Source organism: Telopea speciosissima, chromosome 3 (genome assembly GCF_018873765.1).
Source record: "Telopea speciosissima isolate NSW1024214 ecotype Mountain lineage chromosome 3, Tspe_v1, whole genome shotgun sequence".
In the NCBI taxonomy this organism is placed as follows: domain Eukaryota; kingdom Viridiplantae; phylum Streptophyta; class Magnoliopsida; order Proteales; family Proteaceae; genus Telopea; species Telopea speciosissima.
In genome coordinates this window covers 65,872,972-65,890,163 of record NC_057918.1, presented here as the reverse complement: position 1 = coordinate 65,890,163, position 17,192 = coordinate 65,872,972, and the positions used below count along the sequence as shown (strand labels likewise).

Below are 17,192 nucleotides of genomic sequence, written 5' to 3'. Positions count from 1 at the left end.
TTTCAATGTTGAATTTCTTGCGGATTGTAGGGTATCAACTTCTAGAGTCTGCCTTACGGGTCTGTGTGACTATAATAAACTATCGTTTCTTCAAGTAAAACTAAATTAATCAATAATGATTATGAGGTTTTAATATGGAAAGAAAAGTGATGCTATTGTTTGGTTTCTCTTGTTGATGTATCAGCTGGGAAGAATTAACACTGCTATTTGCATCTTGTGTCAAAGTTGAACTCTTGGGAGGTAATTTTTGCAACGGAGTGGAAGCTAATATATTGAAGCATATAGAAGACTCCTTGGCCAAATTTGCTACAAAATAATCACATGCTATGGCCAAAATGGGTTTCTTAAGGACAAAGAGACTGCAAATGAAAATATTAAAATCCAATGGACTAGACGAATATGGGAATCTTTGCATATTTGGGAGACTGGAGTGAAGGCTGAATGACGGGCAAAAACTAGGAGAGAATATAGTGAGGCCTGGTGCATATCTAACCAATGGAGGTAGAGCCCTCTAGGTAAGTCTTTAGATAGGATCTTTTGCATATCAAACCAGCCAAGGTGTGCCTCCAGGCATTGCAGTTTCAAACTTGATGTTACCATCCAAAGCTTATATCTCTAAGTGATTCGAAGCAATAAAAAACTTAATGGAGTTAGAGCCCTCTAGGTAAGTCTTCAGCTAGGATCTTTTGCATATCAACCCAGCCAAGGTGTGCCCCCAGGCATTGCAGTTTCAAACTTGATGTTACCATCCAAAATCTCCAAGTGATTTGAAGAAATAAAAAACTGACTGACAATCATAGTCTTATGATAGGGAATAAAGGTGTCAATTTTATTTGTGATGTGCAACATTGAGGAAGAAATGTCACTCTTTGCTCTTATCTTGTCTACATGCCATAAGTGTATGGAATAAATTGTTTGGAACTTTGGATTAAGATGGATAATTGTCAGTTTCAGTGGAACAGCTAATACATGCTTGGGGATGGAACCCGTTGACAGATAGCGATAGGTTGGTTTTGGAGTCCCTTCCTTTTTCAATCTGCTTGTCTACGTGGAGGAGGAACACATGGATTCAAAGATAAAACAAATGTTGTGGTGGTGGTAAAGAAAACACATGGTGACAATGACTTGGATGCTCTAACTTGTGCTGTGTAGTACACTACTCTGAGATTATGATAGTTTATGCTTATAGATTGAATTGAGCTCATACAGGGATGACTCTTTGATGTGGGTGCCACAGCCAATAAAGGATGAATTTCTGTGTATAAGTATTGCCCTTGTCCATTAACTGAGGGAATATGGCTTTAGGGTGAGATGCACTCGTTCATAAAATTATAGGTGCAGTAAGGATGCCCTCATGTCTGAATTATTAAAAAAGAATACAAAAGAACCAAAATTTAAATTTCATCCATTGATATTACTACGAATGGTATCATTGAAGAATTTGAACACAAGCTGGAATCCTTGATCTAAATTAAGCTATTTTTTTTAAAGCCTGTTAATTTATTTATGGTGATTATGCTAAATGGTTCAGCCAGATATGCCCGGTTGTGAGCTGACAGCTCTTGTGCAATTAAGCGCATGGGGGGTCGTGACTCTGGATCAGTTCTTGTGCATGCTAGGGCCATTGCAACTACAAAAACCACAACCTCTGCCAATTGGCCTGTTGGAGATGGGAGTTTTTGGTCCAATGCATCCTTCAACAGCAAGTCACGATCATTAGATGATGACATAGATAGAGAAGAGATGAGCTCTCCTGGGTGCCTTCCCATCATCACTTCCAATGCTACCACCCCAAAGCTATAAACATCACACTTTTCTGTGACTCGCATTGTAAATGCAAGCTCTGTGTCAAGAAAACACGAGAAGTTAAGAATTTACTAATCATATAAATATTCATTAAGCAATACTAAATTAAATACAAATCTAAACATGATGCTTTAAAAGAGAAAATTTAAAGAAACCATTGTACTAAAATAAATGTACAAATAAAGTCATTTAGAATGTTAATGGCTGAAGCATTTAAATTATAATTAGTTAACAGGATCAGGACCATACATGGGGAAGTCAAACCACATTCCTGGCACACTTGTTCAGATCCTTAACTGACACCATACTAATGGTTACAAGGTACAATGTGTTATGGGAGAAAGGATGTCCGGGAGTGTAAGCCCTGCTCCCAGACACATGGGGGGGGGGGTGAAATGACCACCCTCCCCCATGAAATGTGCAAATGACACCCCACTTGATGCCCCGCATGCGTGCAGGAGCCACGCTCTCAGACAGAGAACACTTGCCCATATGTTATAGTCACTAACCCTATAAAGTATCAAAAACAAGGACAACATTACTGAAATCAATAATGAATGAGGTCCATCTGTCATTTTCCCAGGGATTGCAATCCTTGACCTCTCTTCACCTAGGTGCTGATCTGACACAACCTGTTTAATCTTTTCTAGTTTTGGGTTTGAATGTTCTGTGCTATGATGTGCTTTGATTGAGGTTATAGGTGTCCAACCACCCCCCAGGGACTAGTGCAAGTGTGTATGGATGGATACTTTTTTTTTTAAGAATGAAATTGTATTTTCTGCAACCTTTATTCTCTTGTTCTGATAATTTAGAGAAGCTACAGTCCCATAACTGGCCAGAACAATGTCTGCAGTAAAGCATGGGCAGAGATAAAGTCACAAAGATGCACGAAGTTTTAGCTTACCTGGAGCCATGTAGCCATAAGATCCAGCCACTGCTGTCCAGTTGGATGAATCAGGGCTCAAAAGTCTTGCTGTTCCAAAGTCTCCAAGCCGAGGTTCCAACCCTGTTTCCAGTAAAATGTTATTCATGCTTATGTCCCGGTGCACAATTGCGGGGTTGCAATCATGGTGCAGATAAGCAAGGGCATGGGCTACCCCTTGGATGATCTTAACTCTCGTCACCCAATCTAGCTCACCTTCCCCTTCTTCCCCATAAAGAACATTTCTCAGACTGCCCCTCTCGACATACTCATACACCAAATACATAGAACCCTTCCTAGAACAAAATCCATACAATTTAATGATATTTCTGTGCCGGATATTTGTTAACATATGGATTTCATTCTCAAAACTTTGTCGATTTGTTGCAAGAATGTCACTGGAATCTGACATGTTCAGTCTTTTAATGGCGACAATCTGACCTGTTGGCAGGACTGCTTTGTAAACGGTTCCAAACCCTCCTTTTCCAATACAATAATTCTCATGGAAATCATTAGTAGCTTTCATAATATCATTGAATGTGAATTTTCCTTTTCTTTCCCATATCAGTGACTGATGGCTCTCCTCATCTTTGGTACTTCCAATATTTTCATCTGGTTGTCTTGATTTCCTGCTCAAGATCACGAGTCCCAAAATGATGGCTCCTAAAAGGAGAATGCCAACTACTGGGACAATGACAGCTATTAGGACTTTATCATGATTGTTGGATCCTCTGCTTGCAGGACTGGAATTACAAGGTGGCAATCCTTTTGCATTTCCACATAGGCCTGCATTTCCAATGAAGGCCTCAACTGGTTGTTGTTGGAAAATTTTACCATTTGGTACCTGACCGCTCAACTCATTGTAGGAGAGATCAATTGTTTGCAGACTATTCATGCTGGATAATTCTGTTGGTATTCTGCCTGAGAGGTTGTTATGGGAGAGATTGAGGTTCTCCAATGAGCTCAGCTTCCCCAGGTTAGGAGGGATTTCTCTTGAGAGTGAGTTTCTGCTCAGATCTAGAAATGACTGCAATGAAATCAAGTTGCCCAACTCAGATGGTATTTCACCTGATAATCTGTTGTTACTTAAGTTCAACATCAGTAAATTGATGCAATTCCCAAGCACTCCAGGTATACTGCCGGTTAGTTCATTTCCTGCAAAGTCGAGAAGTTGGAGCTTCTGAAAACTTCCAATTTTCTGAGGGATCACTCCTGTTAAGTGATTTTCACTCAAGTTGAGCTTGAATAGCATGTCTATTTCTCCAAGTTCAACTGGGATTCCTCCCACCAGTTCATTCGAAGACAGGCTTAGGTCATGTAATTGGGTCAAATTTGCAAGCTCACCCGGAATCTCACCAGAAATTCTATTTCCATCAATGTGAAAATAAGTAAGATTGAAACATTTTCCCCACTCTGGTGAGAGCTCTCCGGTCAACTGATTGCCACTGAGATCTATGTAAACAAGATTTGGGTGTACTCCAAATACCTTAGATATGTCCCCGGAGAATTGATTCCCTTCTAGTCGGATTCTGACCAACCCTGAACAATACCTCAAACACTCTGGCAATGACCCGGTAAAATTGTTACCATTGGCTGTCAACTCCTCTAGTGCAAATCCATTGCATAACCCTGGAGGCAGCTCACCAGAAAAGCTGTTGTTAGAAAAGCTTACAAAAAATAGAGAGAGACTACTCCGTCCGAAATCCTGTGGAATGATACCGGAGAAATTGTTGCTAAACAAAGAGAGTATCTGAAGATTTTTAAGGTGAGAAATGGTGTCTGGTAACTCTCCTTGCAATCGGTTGGCATTGACATCAAGCCTTATTAGAGATGTGAGGTTTCCAATCTCTGGTGGGATTGTACCAGTTAGATTGTTTTCGAATAGATATAGGACTTCAAGCTGTGTTAGGTTCCCCAACGTGGCAGGAATGGGACCTGTGATCATGTTCTTTGAGAGATCTAGCTCCACCAAATCTCCGAGGTTTCCAATTTCCTGGGGGATTGATCCAGAGAGCTGATTAGTGTAGAGATAGAGGTAGTTGAGCTTTGTCAGTCTGCCAATATCTTGTGGAATCTTACCAGAGAAGGAATTGTTCTGAAGTTGCAATGAAATCAATTGTACCCAGCTGGTTATCAAGTAGGGCGAGATCTCTCCAGAAAGCAAGTTCCCGGACATACCCAACTCAGATATCTTTGTCAGATTTGATAGAGATGAAGGTAAGGTTCCATTGAGTGAATTTATCGAAAGGTCTATGAAGGTGAGGTTGGTACAATAACCGAGTTCATGGGGAATTTTAGAGTTCAATCCAGCTGCATGGAGATCGAGTCTCTGAAGCATCCTGAGTCGGCCTATAGAGGAAGGTATCTCTCCTCCTAAGGAATTGTTATAGAGTTCCAGAGTATGAAGATTAGAAATCGAAACAATCTCATTGGGTATTCCACCTTCAAATAAGTTCAACCCCAACCTTAAATCTTTGAGTGCAACAAGATTGGATAGGTTTACAGGCAATGGACCTTGAAAGAAATTTTCAGTAAGATTGAGGTATTCAATCTTCTGTAGGCCGGTCACCAGTGAGTCTGGTATGAGACCTGTAAGGTTGTTCTGTGAGAGATCGAGGTAAGTCAGATTTGGGCATTTGAAAATGAAAGATGGGAACTCCGACACAAGTGAATTGAGAAATAGACTGAGGCATTTCAGTCGTGGCATGCCAGAGAATTTGGATGATTCAGGTGATTCTAGATAGTTCATACTGAGGTTCAGGTGCCATACCTTTTGAAGATTGCTAACCTGATAAGGAATTGAACCCACAAGATTGTTATTACTGAGGTTAAGGATGCGGAGCTCTGTTAACTGTCCAATCTCAGGAGGAATGGATTCATCTAAGAAATTGCTGCTTAGATCCAAAAAGGTGATGTTAGAAAGGTTGCCAATGCTGGAAGGAATAGCTCCCATGAGATTGTTGAAGTTGAGATTCAAGCGGGTGAGACCTGTGAGTGCTGTGAAGTTGAGTTGGTCAAGTGTTCCATTGAGACCCAACTCAGGAAGGTTTATCTCTGCAACACTTCCGGTATTGTAGCAGACAATACCAGTCCAGTAGCAGAGGTTCTTGATATTGGTAAGGGACCATGAATTGAGAGGAGGAGAAGATAAGCTGTTCTTCTTCCATTTGATCAGAGCTTGTGCCTCTGCCGTTGGTGATGCTTTTACCTTCGAAGTAGGAAAGAACAGAAGGAGAAGGTGGAGCAGAACAAGAGATCTTTCGATTGGTGACATTTCTGCTGTGATTATTTACAGTTCGTTAGTACTTCCTTGTTCACTGGTTTTCTTTAGAATCTATATGATGCAGAGTCAAAGCGTGTGAAAGAAAAGAGTTGTGTGAAGTGTGAACAGAGTCTCCCAATTTGACTTTTTTGATGGTTACAGATACAAGGTGGGGCCCAATTTTATAAATGGTCAACTTTTGCTTCTCTGTCTCTTATCTCCTTTGCTGTGAACTTTACTACTTCTTATCTTGCATGCAGAGGAGTAGCTGATTTGAGTTGGCGATTGTGGAAAAGATGATTATATTTTTTTAATGCAAAGACTAAATTAGGTTCCTGGTTCGCAAGAGTCGACAGTCCATGAGGACTGAGGAATGTGTTTGTTTTCCTTGTTGGTTTTGGTTTTAGGTGTGAAAGGAAAGTTTTAGGGACGTGGGAACTTAGGGAGAACTCAACATTTGATTGACATGGTCAATAGAATGGAATTTCACAAAGAAGATAATAATAAAAAAAATTAATTTTGCTTTATGCCATAGATTGTGTCCTTATCTTCCATTTATTATGGTTTACCTTGATCTATGCCCGTTTTTAATTGTTAAATCATAGTTGTCAAGGTGACAAGGCGATTCAAGGCGGTGGAGGAGTGTCTAAGTGCTTAGGTGACAAGGCGCCCGCCTAGATAACCAAGACATCATCTAGTGTTGTTTTTTATTTCCTTTTTTTCTAACATATTTAGTTTGCTACAATATATACCTTATATTGAACACACAGTGCAGATGGTAGTGTCTATGTGTTGGTTGTCATTGTTGTTAACATAGTGCATGTGTATTGTCAACACAATGCATCTTGGTGCAGTACAACTATAGTTATAGAGCCAGTGTATAATGGTAGTTCAAGGTAGTTACAGAGGTCAAGATAATTCAAGCAGCATTCTAGATGAGTTGGCAGACTTCTGGTAGTGCAAGCAATGATTGGACAGTGTCCGAACATCCCCAGTAGTTCTTATCGTGTTCATAGTGGTAGTGATAGTGTTTTAGGGGTTTGATAGTGTGCATAGAGGTCCCACAATGATTGGGAGTCTTCTAGGGGCAATTCTGTCATTTATAAGCATAGACAACATCACAGGGGAATATATGTAATTGTACAGAGTACATATGGCCTAGACAGATGACAATGAGCATCCAGAGGTATTTTGGTGATTATGTTCATCAACCAAGCCAAGGCATTACAGTGTCAAACTTGATGTTACCATCCAAAGCTATCTTTAAGTGGTTCGAAGCAATAAATAACTTACTAATAGTGATTGTTTTATGATAGTGAATAAAGGTGTCTATTTTAGGCATAGGGGATAAATTGTTTGGATTAAAGGTGGATAATTGCCCATTTCAGTGGAAGAGTTGATACATGCTTGGGGATGGAACCTATTGACAGATAGGAATATGTTGGTTTTGGAGGCTCAAGCTGTTTTATGCTGGTTATCAGAGGAGCAACTCATGAATTTAAAGATAAAAAATCAACTGTTGTGGTGGTTGTGAAGATAAACAAATGGTGACAATGGCTCAGATGTTCTAGCTTGTGCTATGCATTAGACTAGTCTTAGGTTAGGATAGTTTATGCATTTGGGTTGCAATGAGCTCAGAGGAATGACTCTTTTTAGCCTGTGCTGTAACCAGTAAAGGATTTTTTTTTTTTTTTTGTATAAGTGTTGCCTTTGTCCATTAACTAGGGGAATTAATATGGCTTTAGGATGGATGCACTTGTCCATAAAATTAGATGTGCACAAAACATACCCGGCCTTATGTCTCAATTATGAAAAAAAGAATACAAAAGATATTATTGTGAATAGTGTGACAAACCCAAGATCAGTAACCAGTACCTGCAATAGGAGAGAGAGAGAGAATGTGTTGAGAACCACGATAGGTTTAGCTTAGGATCTATTGTAGTCTCTTCCCCTTTATTTATAATCTGAATAACTTACAAGCATTAAGCATAGTATAGTCTGAATTGGAAACTAACTTAAGACAGGAATGAAACTAGCTACTAACTCCTAATTCCTACTAACAACCAAAGACTTAATTGTAGACACCAGATAAGAAACCATGATAGGGACACTATCGTGGTACATATCTTAACACTTCCCCTTAAACTGAAATATACATATATCAAAGGAAAGCTCCAACTTAGAACCCACAAAAATAGATATGAAATGCTAAACTAGTTTTGAATAGCAATTATAGATCCCAGTGAGCATGGAGAGAATTTCATTCATGAATCAATATTAGCTCAAACATATAAACCATCAGCAACATCAGTAGATAATAACTGTCGTGTCGGAACAAATCCAATCAGCAACGAGCAAAATAAGCGGTAGTGAGCACTAATCATAATCCACAATATCATTTCAACAACAGTAATATCAAAGGCACTTCTCAAAGAAGGCCGGTAGCAAGTAATTTTCTCAAAGAGAGATAAAAATGTAGCATCCAACAACTAACATTATAAGTGGTAGGTAGTAGGTAGTAATCTTCTGAAAGAATAATAAAAGTGCAACATCCAACAGATAGATTATAAATCTTTCCCAATGAAGGCAAATAGTAAGTAGTAATCTACTTAAACAAAGACAGATAAAAATACGGCTTCAATAGCTATACATAAGTCCTTCTCAAGGAAGGCATTCCAATTAACAGGGTAACAATGATGTGATTAGCAAAGATCACATAATTAAATGTTTGATTAGTAAAGATCAGACTCACTCTTGAGCCCCAAACAGAGGTTTATAATAAAACATTCCACTGGTACATAGGCAGTATAGGCTATTGTGAACCAAATAGCAATATTAGGTTGTTGTGAATTAGACAAAATCAGGTTGTTGAAAACCAAATAACTCAGCATCAAGTTGCTGTGAACCAGACAACATCAAATTGTTGTGAACCAAACAACATTAGGTTGTTGTAGACCAAATAAATATACAGTGATGGTATCTTGAGCAGATAATAACTTCAATTGAGTAGATAATAAGTCCCGTCACCCCCTCATGTGTAGCATTTCACGTCGATAAATAATGCAAAGAATGCAATCAATAAAATATTCCACCATCATATGGCAACAATAATCAACATCGCAAAGGATGAGCATCACAATAAATTCCATAATTAAGAGCAACTGTAAATGATGTCCAAAAAATCTTCAATCTCCCCTCAACCAATCGTCCAAAAATTATAAATCCCAAACTGATGCGGTCAAGGGCCCCTAATTGATAATATGGTATATATATAAGCCCAATGACAATTCTATAATTACTTAATGCAATCTCCAAATGATGTGGAAATCGGGTCAAAATGCCCAATTGGTTTCTAGTTCTTAAACGATTCCAAATAGTCCAAAATAAAAGATTCTCTAATACATGCTACATATATTCAATAATATCACAATAAGATATTAATTTCATTCACATGAGATATGCAACTTATTATCACTTTTTTCCCCTCAAATCATGGAACTAGTCCATATTACCTCTTGTTTTGTATTCAGTTAATAAGTAGGAACACCACCACCCTCATAATTTACGATTATTTTGAGGTGTATTCTTAAGTTAGCATTCCCAAATGGACCTTTAAATTAACAGCTAAATCTTTTGTAAAATAACATATGAAACAAGTGGTACCAGATAAAATGAAAGATTAAAAACATAAAAGGTTTGACCATAGCTCCTAATGACCGTAAGTCTTAAGAATTATATAATATATATAGGATTATGATGTGAATTTGTTTCGATTCCAATGGTTCCTAATTGGTCTACCGATTCTGAAATTGTTGGAAGACCAATAACTTAATTAGTAGATTCGACACTGAACCTATAATTTTATTGATAGATTCAGAACTGGATCAATAACTTAAATAGGGAAACCGACAAGAGAGGAATTAAGATTTATTGAGTGACGATAAACTTGAAAGAAAGAACTAATAAAAGGATATGAGTGAGACTTTCCAGCTATAAAAAAAAAAAAAAAAAAGGATATATGTGAAATAGAGAGGATGGAAGGGGTAATTATGGAAAATACATATAACTGGACAAAAGGTTGTCTTCAACCTCACGACAACCAAAAGTTAGCGAAAAACCTTTTTCCTTGCGGAAGGGAGATCTCCCTCCAGAAAGCTTCGATTAATCTGAGATTTTAGGTTTAGAATCACAATTCCAAATCCTTATCGATTCCACGCAGGAAGCACTCCAAATAGAAAGTTGAAGATTAAATAAAAGTCCTGCAACTCCAATCTAGCGGTAGGGCTCAGAACCAAATCTAAGTTCCAACTGGTTTCTCACAACAAAGTAGGATTAGCGGGAGTTGTCCCCAACCTTTGGACTAAAATAAAAACATGGGCGCTAATCAGTAGCTTGCGGGAGTTCAAACTCATTCCATAGACCTCAATCAAACGATTTCTGCAACTCAAATCCAACGGTAGGAGTGTGATCAAATGTGTTCTTCTTCAAGAACTCACTGTTCCAGCAAGGGTTCGATAAACTCCTCAAATATAAGCAGCGGCAAACAAGATAGCAGCAAATCAGAAACGAAAACAAACCAGAGATAGCAGCAGGTATGATCGAAACAGCAGAAAAACCTCTTTTTTTTTCTGGCTTGTAGAAACCTTCCCTCTTCTCAGACTTGCAGATTTTTTCCCCTTTTCTTCTTCTTCTTCATGGCTCTATACTGTGTGACAAACCCAAGATCAATAACCAGTTCCTGCAGTAGAAGAGAGACAGAGAAGAGAGAAAAGAGCAGGAGAAAGACGGCACAGAGAGAATGTGCTGAGAACCAGGACAGGCTCAGCTTAGGATCCATCGTGGTCTCATGCCTTTTATTTATAATCTGAATAACTTACAAGCACAACATAGTCTGAATAAGAAACTAACTTAAGATAGGAAAGCAACTAACTCCTACTAACAACCAAAGACTTAAAAATAATAAAGGAAACCAGTATAGGGACACTCCCCCTATCATGGTACATATCTTAACAAATGGTATCATTCAAGAATTTGAATACAAGCTCGAAACCTTCATGCATCTAATTTAAGCTATTTGTTAAGCCTGTTAAGTTTTTCATGGTGATTGTGCTAAATGCTTCAGACAGATCTGCCAAGTTGTGAGCTGACAGCTCTTGTGCAATGAAACGCATGGAGGGTCGTGATACTGGATCAGTACTTGTGCATGCTAGGGCCATTGCAAATGCAAAAACTACAACTGATGCCAATTGACCTGTTGGAGATGGGAGCCTTTGGTCCAATGCATCCTTCAACAGCAAGTCATGATCAGTAGAGGATGACAAAGATAAAGAAGACATGAGCTCTCCTGGGTGCCTTCCCATCATCACTTCCAATGCTACCACCCCAAAGCTATAAACATCACATTTTTGTGTGACTCTCATTGTAAATGCAAGCTCTGCGTCAAGAAAACACAAGTTAAGTATTTACTAATCAAATAAAACAATTCAGATCTTCTACGGCTCGCTGCCTGTAGCAGCCTGTGCGACCCAGACACATTGCTGTGCGTTATTTCTGCCTTACCCCTGCCCGAGCGCCTTGCCTGAACAGAGGTAAGGCGGACATTGCGCACGGTGATGTCTGGCCGCACAGGCCGCTACGGGCAACGCACCATAGACGGTCACGATCCCAAATAAAATATTCATCAAACAAATCCTAATCAAAAACAAATCTGAACACGACACTTTAATAGAGAAAAATTAGAAGAACTATCGGTACTGAAATAAATGTCCAAGTAACTTCATTAAGAATCTTAATGGCTGAAAGCATTTAAATTGTAATTAGTCAACATGATCAGGACCCTACATGGTGAACATTCTTGGCACTCTAATAATGTATAATGGTAAAAAAGAACCATCTTTTATAGTCACTAGAACCATAAAGAGGTTACCTTAAAAAAAACTAGAACCGTAAAGTATCAAAATCATGGCCAACATTACTGAAATAGAAAGTGAATGTTGGCTGCAAGGTCCTTCCATCAGTCATTTGCTAGGGATTGCAATCCATGACTCCTCTTCACCTTGGTGCAGATCTGACAGAACCTGTTTAACATTTTCTTTGTTTTTGGGTTTTCCAGTTCTGTGCCATGATGGGTTTTGATTGAGGTTATAGGCATAGTTAGTAAGTTTGGGAACGACAATAATATGGGAATGGATATGTATGGCAATTAATCGGTCAATACGGCAAGAGTAAGTTTTCAAAAAATCTGGCGCAATAAAACGCGTAGGACAATGATATGGTACGTGTTTAATACGGTTGCTCTATAAAAGTACGGGAGCAAATATACGAGTTTATCCAAGTAAAAATGAAGGAGTAAATTGATTTTTTGCAACTAAATTCTAATCTCTCATGCCTTCATGAACACTTAAAACCAATATGACTTTCCAATTTGAATTCATTTCTCATTCTTTTGGATCTCTACATCTAATATTAATTAAGTTTAACCGTGTCTAGCAAAACAAATGTTGATAGGTAATCCATCAACCACAATCTTTGTTTTTTTTATGTTTTGTTAGAAATCCATCAACCACAATCTTTGTTTTTTTTTGTTTTGTTAGAAATCCATCAACCACAATCTAATATAACAAATAATAGCATGTATCAGTCAAAAAGATAATAATAATAATAAGTAGACAACCATTTAACAAATTAAAATATTATCATTGAAATTATCTCATCAAACAAGAAAATCCACAAAATATTATCTACAACAAGAAAAAATATATATCATCTGTCATATAACCCATGAAATCTACAAAATATAGTTCATACCATAAAAAAGAAAAAACATCAATTGTTTATATCTAAGAACCAGAGTGCTTTGCTAGAACGAGAGTCTTCGGGTTTACGGTTTGGGGGTTTTCTCACTGGCTTTTGGGCTTTTAGGTTTTAGGTTTAGTTTTGGGAAAATTACAAAAACCCCCTTGTAGTTTGAAAAAATTATGCCTAACTCCCTTTAGAGGGGAGATGGATGTAATTTTTTAAGGGAGGTAGGTGTAATTTTTTCAAACAACAAGGTTTTTTTTTGTAATTTTCTCTTTATTTTGTTTAATTAAAACTCATAAATATGTATTAATACACGATTAATACGGTGTTTCTTTAGAGCTGCGTATAAAATTATAGTACCTGATACGATAAGAATCGGATTTTTTATTCATACGATCGGATACGGCAATTAATATGCGAACTTACTAACTATTTTTTTTTTTTTTGGTGAATAACTTTCTATGGTTATAGGTGCCCAACCACCCCCAAGGACTAGTGCAAGCGTTTATGGATGGACACTCATCATAGAATGAAATTGTGTGCTGCAATCATTATTCTCTTGTTCTGAACATTTAGTGAAGCTATAATCCCATAAGAGGACAGAGCAATACCTGCAGTCAAGCATGGGTAGAGATGAGTCACAAAGATTTGTGAAGGTTTAGCTTACCTGGAGCCATGTAGCCATAAGATCCAGCCACTGCAGTCCAGTTGGATGAATCAGGGCTCAACAGTCTTGCTGTTCCAAAGTCTGCAAGCCGAGTTTCCAACCCTGTTTCCAGTAAAATGTTATTCATGCTTACATCCCGGTGCACAATTGCGGGGTTGCAGTCATGGTGCAGATAAGCAAGGGCATGGGCTACCCCTTGGATGATCTTCACTCTCGTCACCCAGTTTAGCTCCCCTCCCCCTTCCTCCCCGTAAAGAACATTTCTCAGACTACCCCTCCCTACATACTCATACACCAAATACATTGAACTCTTCCAAGAACAAAATCCATACAACTTAATGATATTCCTGTGCCGGATATTTGTTAACATATGGATTTCATTCTCAAAACTTGGTCGATTTATTGCAAGAATGTCACTTGAATCTGATATGTTCAGCCTTTTAATGGCAACAATCTGATCTGTTGGCAATACTGCTTTGTAAACCCTCCCAAACCCACCTTCTCCAATAAAATAATTCTCATGGAAATCATCAGTTGCTTTCACAATATCACTGAATGTGAATTTTCCTTCTCTTCCCCATGTAAGTGACTGACGGCTCTCATCATATTCGGTACGTTCAATATTTTCATCCTGTTGTCTTGATTTCCTTCTCATGATGAAAAGTCCCAAAATGATGGCTCCTAAAAGGATAATGCTGATTACTGGGACAATGATAGATATAAGGACTTTATCATGGTTGTTGGATCCTCTGTTTTCTGGACTGGAATTACAAAGTGACAATCCTGTTGCATTTCCGCATAGGCCTGCATTTCCAATGAAGGCCTCAGCTGGTTGTTGTCGGAAAATTTTTCCATTTGGTACCTGACCGCTCAACTCATTGTATGAGAGATCAATTGCTTGCAGACTAATCATGTTGGAAAATTCTGAAGGAATTCTGCCTGAGAGGTTGTTATGGGAGAGATTGAGGTTCTCCAACGAGCTCAGCTTCCCCAGATTAGGAGGGATTTCTCCTGAGAGTGAGTTTCTGCTTAGATCTAGAAATGACGGCAATAAAATCAAGTTGCCCAACTCAGTTGGTATTTCACCTGATAATCTGTTGTTGCTCAAGTTGAGTATCAGTAAGTTGATGCAATTCCCAACCACTCCCGGTAAACTGCCGGTTAAATCATTTCCTGCAAAGTCGAGATGCTGGAGATTTTTTAAACTTCCAATTTTCTGAAGGATCACTCCTGTTAAGTGATTATCACTCAAGTTAAGCTTGAATAGCATGTGTATATCTCCCAATTCAGCTGGGATTTCTCCTAACAGCTCATTCGAAGACAGGCTTAGGTCTTGTAATTGGGTCAAATTTGCAAGCTCACCGGGAATCTTGCCAGAAATTCTATTTCCATCAATGTGAAAATAAGTGAGATTGAAACATTTTCCCCACTCTGGCGAGAGTTCTCCAGTCAACTGATTGCCACTGAGATCTATGTAAACAAGATTTGGATGTACTCCAAATACCTTGGATATGTCCCCAGAGAATTGGTTCCCTTCCAGTCGGATTCTGACTAACCTTGAACAATTCCTCAAGCACACTGGCAGTGACCCGGTAAAATTGTTACCATTTGCTGTCAACTTTTCTAGCACAAATCCATTACATAACCCTGGAGGCAGCTCACCAGAAAAGTTGTTATTAGACAAGCTTACAGAAAACAACGAGGAACTACTCCGTCCAAAATCCCATGGAATGATACCGGAGAAATTGTTGCTATGTAGAGAGAGTTTCTGAAGATTTTCAAGGTGAGAAAAGGTGTCTGGTAACTCTCCTTGCAATAGATTGGTGTCGACATCAAGCATTATTAGAGAGGTCAGGTTTCCAATCTCTTGTGGGATTGTACCAGTCAGTTTGTTTTTGAATAGTGATAGGAATTTGAGTTGTGTTATGTTCCCCAACGTGGCAGGAATGGGACCTGTGATCATGTTCTCTGAGAGGTCTAGCTCCAACAAATTTCTGAGGTTCCCAATTTCAAGGGGGATTGATCCAGAGAGCTGATTAATGTAGAGATAGAGGTAGTTGAGCTTTGTCAATCTGCCAATCTCTTGTGGAATCTTACCGGTGAAGGAATTGTTCTGAAGTTGAAATGAAATCAATTGTACCCAGCTGGTTATGAAGTATGGAGAGATACTTTCTTTTATCTTTGTCAGATTTGATAGAGATAAAGATAAGGTTCCATTGAGTGAATTTTTTGAAAGGTCTATGAAGGTGAGGTTGGTACAATAACCGAGTTCATGGAGAATTGTAGAGTTCAATCCAGCTGCATGGAGATCGAGTCTCTGAAGCATCCTGAGTCGGCCTATGGAGGAAGGTATCTCTCCTCCTAAGGGATTGTTATAGAGTTCCAGAGTATAAAGATTAGTAATCGAACCAATCTCATTGGGAATTCCACCTTCAAATAAGTTCAACCCCGACCTTAAATCTTTGAGTGCAACAAGATTGGATAGGTTTACAGGCAATGGACCTTGAAAGAAATTTTCAGTAAGATTGAGGTATTCAATCTTCTGTAGGCTGGTCACCAGTGAGTCTGGTATGAGACCTGTAAGGTTGTTCTGTGAGAGATCGAGGTAAGTCAGATTGGAGCAGTTGAAAATGAAAGGTGGGAACTCTGACGCAAGTGAATTGTTAAATAGGCTGAGGTATTACAGGCGCTGCATGCCAGAGAATTTGGATGAGTCCGGAGATTCTAGATGGTTCATACTGAGGTCCAGGCGCCATACCTTTCGAAGATTGCTAATCTGATAAGGAATTGGATCCACGAGATTGTTATTACTGAGGTTAAGGATGCGGAGCTCTATTAACTGTCCAATCTCGGGAGGGATGGATTCATCGAAGAAATTGCTGCTCAGGTCCAAAAAGGTGATATTGGAGAGGTTGCCAATGCTGGAAGGAATTGCTCCCTTGAGATTGTTGAGGTTGAGATCCAAGCAGGTCAGACCTGTGAGTGCCGTGAAGTTGAGTTGGTGAAGTGTCCCATTGAGACCCAAGTTAGGAAGGTTTATCTCTGCGACACTTCTGGCATTGACGCAAACAATACCTGTCCAGTTGCAGAGTTTCTTGATACTGGTAAGGGACCATGAATTGAGAGGAGGAGAAGATAAGCTGTTCTTCCATATGATCAGAGCTTGTGCTTCAGCCTCTGTTGTTGGTGATGCTGTTACCTTCAAAGGAGGAGAGAACAGAAGGAGAAGGTGGAGCAGAACAAGAGGTCTTTCAATTGGTAACATTTCTGTTGATAACCTACAGTTCGTTTGTGCTTCCTTATTCACTGGTTTTCCTTAGAATCTATATGATTCAGAATCAAATCGTGTGAAAGCAAAGAGTAGTGTGAGCATTCCATCAAAAAAGAAAAAAGAGTGGTGTGAACAACAAAAGAAGTGGCTACCTGCTGAGTTTTCAGCTTTCAATTTGAAAGGTCCGACTCAAAAGATGTAGCTGCCTGGTACTGGCTCTCGTACGCTCTTAGGTTCACACATTACACATGGATTCCACCAAATCATGGGGCCTATGCTTATAGGACTAGGGGTGCAAGTTTGGCCCTGTCGGCCCGAACCCGCCCTGGCCTGCCTTGTTACAATTTGGTTCAGTATCAACTCGAATCCGAACCTGAAACCGAATCCAATTGTAGGTCCAGAACCCGAAGTTGTAGTCTCGTGTACATTATGAAATGTTGGTTGGGTATTTGAACGGGTAGAC

At 39.0% G+C, this 17,192-nt stretch overlaps 1 protein-coding gene and 1 pseudogene across 1 annotated transcript; both read right to left on the bottom strand.

Moving 5' to 3' along the window:
* Positions 1–1,398: 1,398 nt before the first annotated feature.
* LOC122655682 (MDIS1-interacting receptor like kinase 2-like) lies at positions 1,399–6,026 on the bottom strand. Its single transcript, XM_043849952.1, has 2 exons — positions 2,711–6,026; positions 1,399–1,843 (listed from the first exon to the last, which is right to left on the bottom strand). Exons 1-2 carry the CDS (start codon positions 6,000–6,002, stop codon positions 1,467–1,469), a joined length of 3,669 nt encoding a protein of 1,222 aa, XP_043705887.1. The 5' UTR covers positions 6,003–6,026; the 3' UTR covers positions 1,399–1,466.
* A 4,988-nt stretch (positions 6,027–11,014) lies between these two features.
* On the bottom strand, positions 11,015–16,750 carry LOC122655683 (annotated as a pseudogene).
* Positions 16,751–17,192: the final 442 nt, after the last annotated feature.

What these genes read in the sequence shown, in the direction of transcription:
- LOC122655682 (XM_043849952.1), bottom strand. Translation starts at nt 6,002, where the DNA reads ATGTCACCAATCGAAAGATCTCTTGTTCTGCTCCACCTTCTCCTTCTG. An exon ending in TTATGGCTACATGGCTCCAG is followed by an intron (nt 1,844 to 2,710) that starts GTAAGCTAAAAC and finishes TTCTTGACACAG; the next exon opens with AGCTTGCATTTACAATGCGA.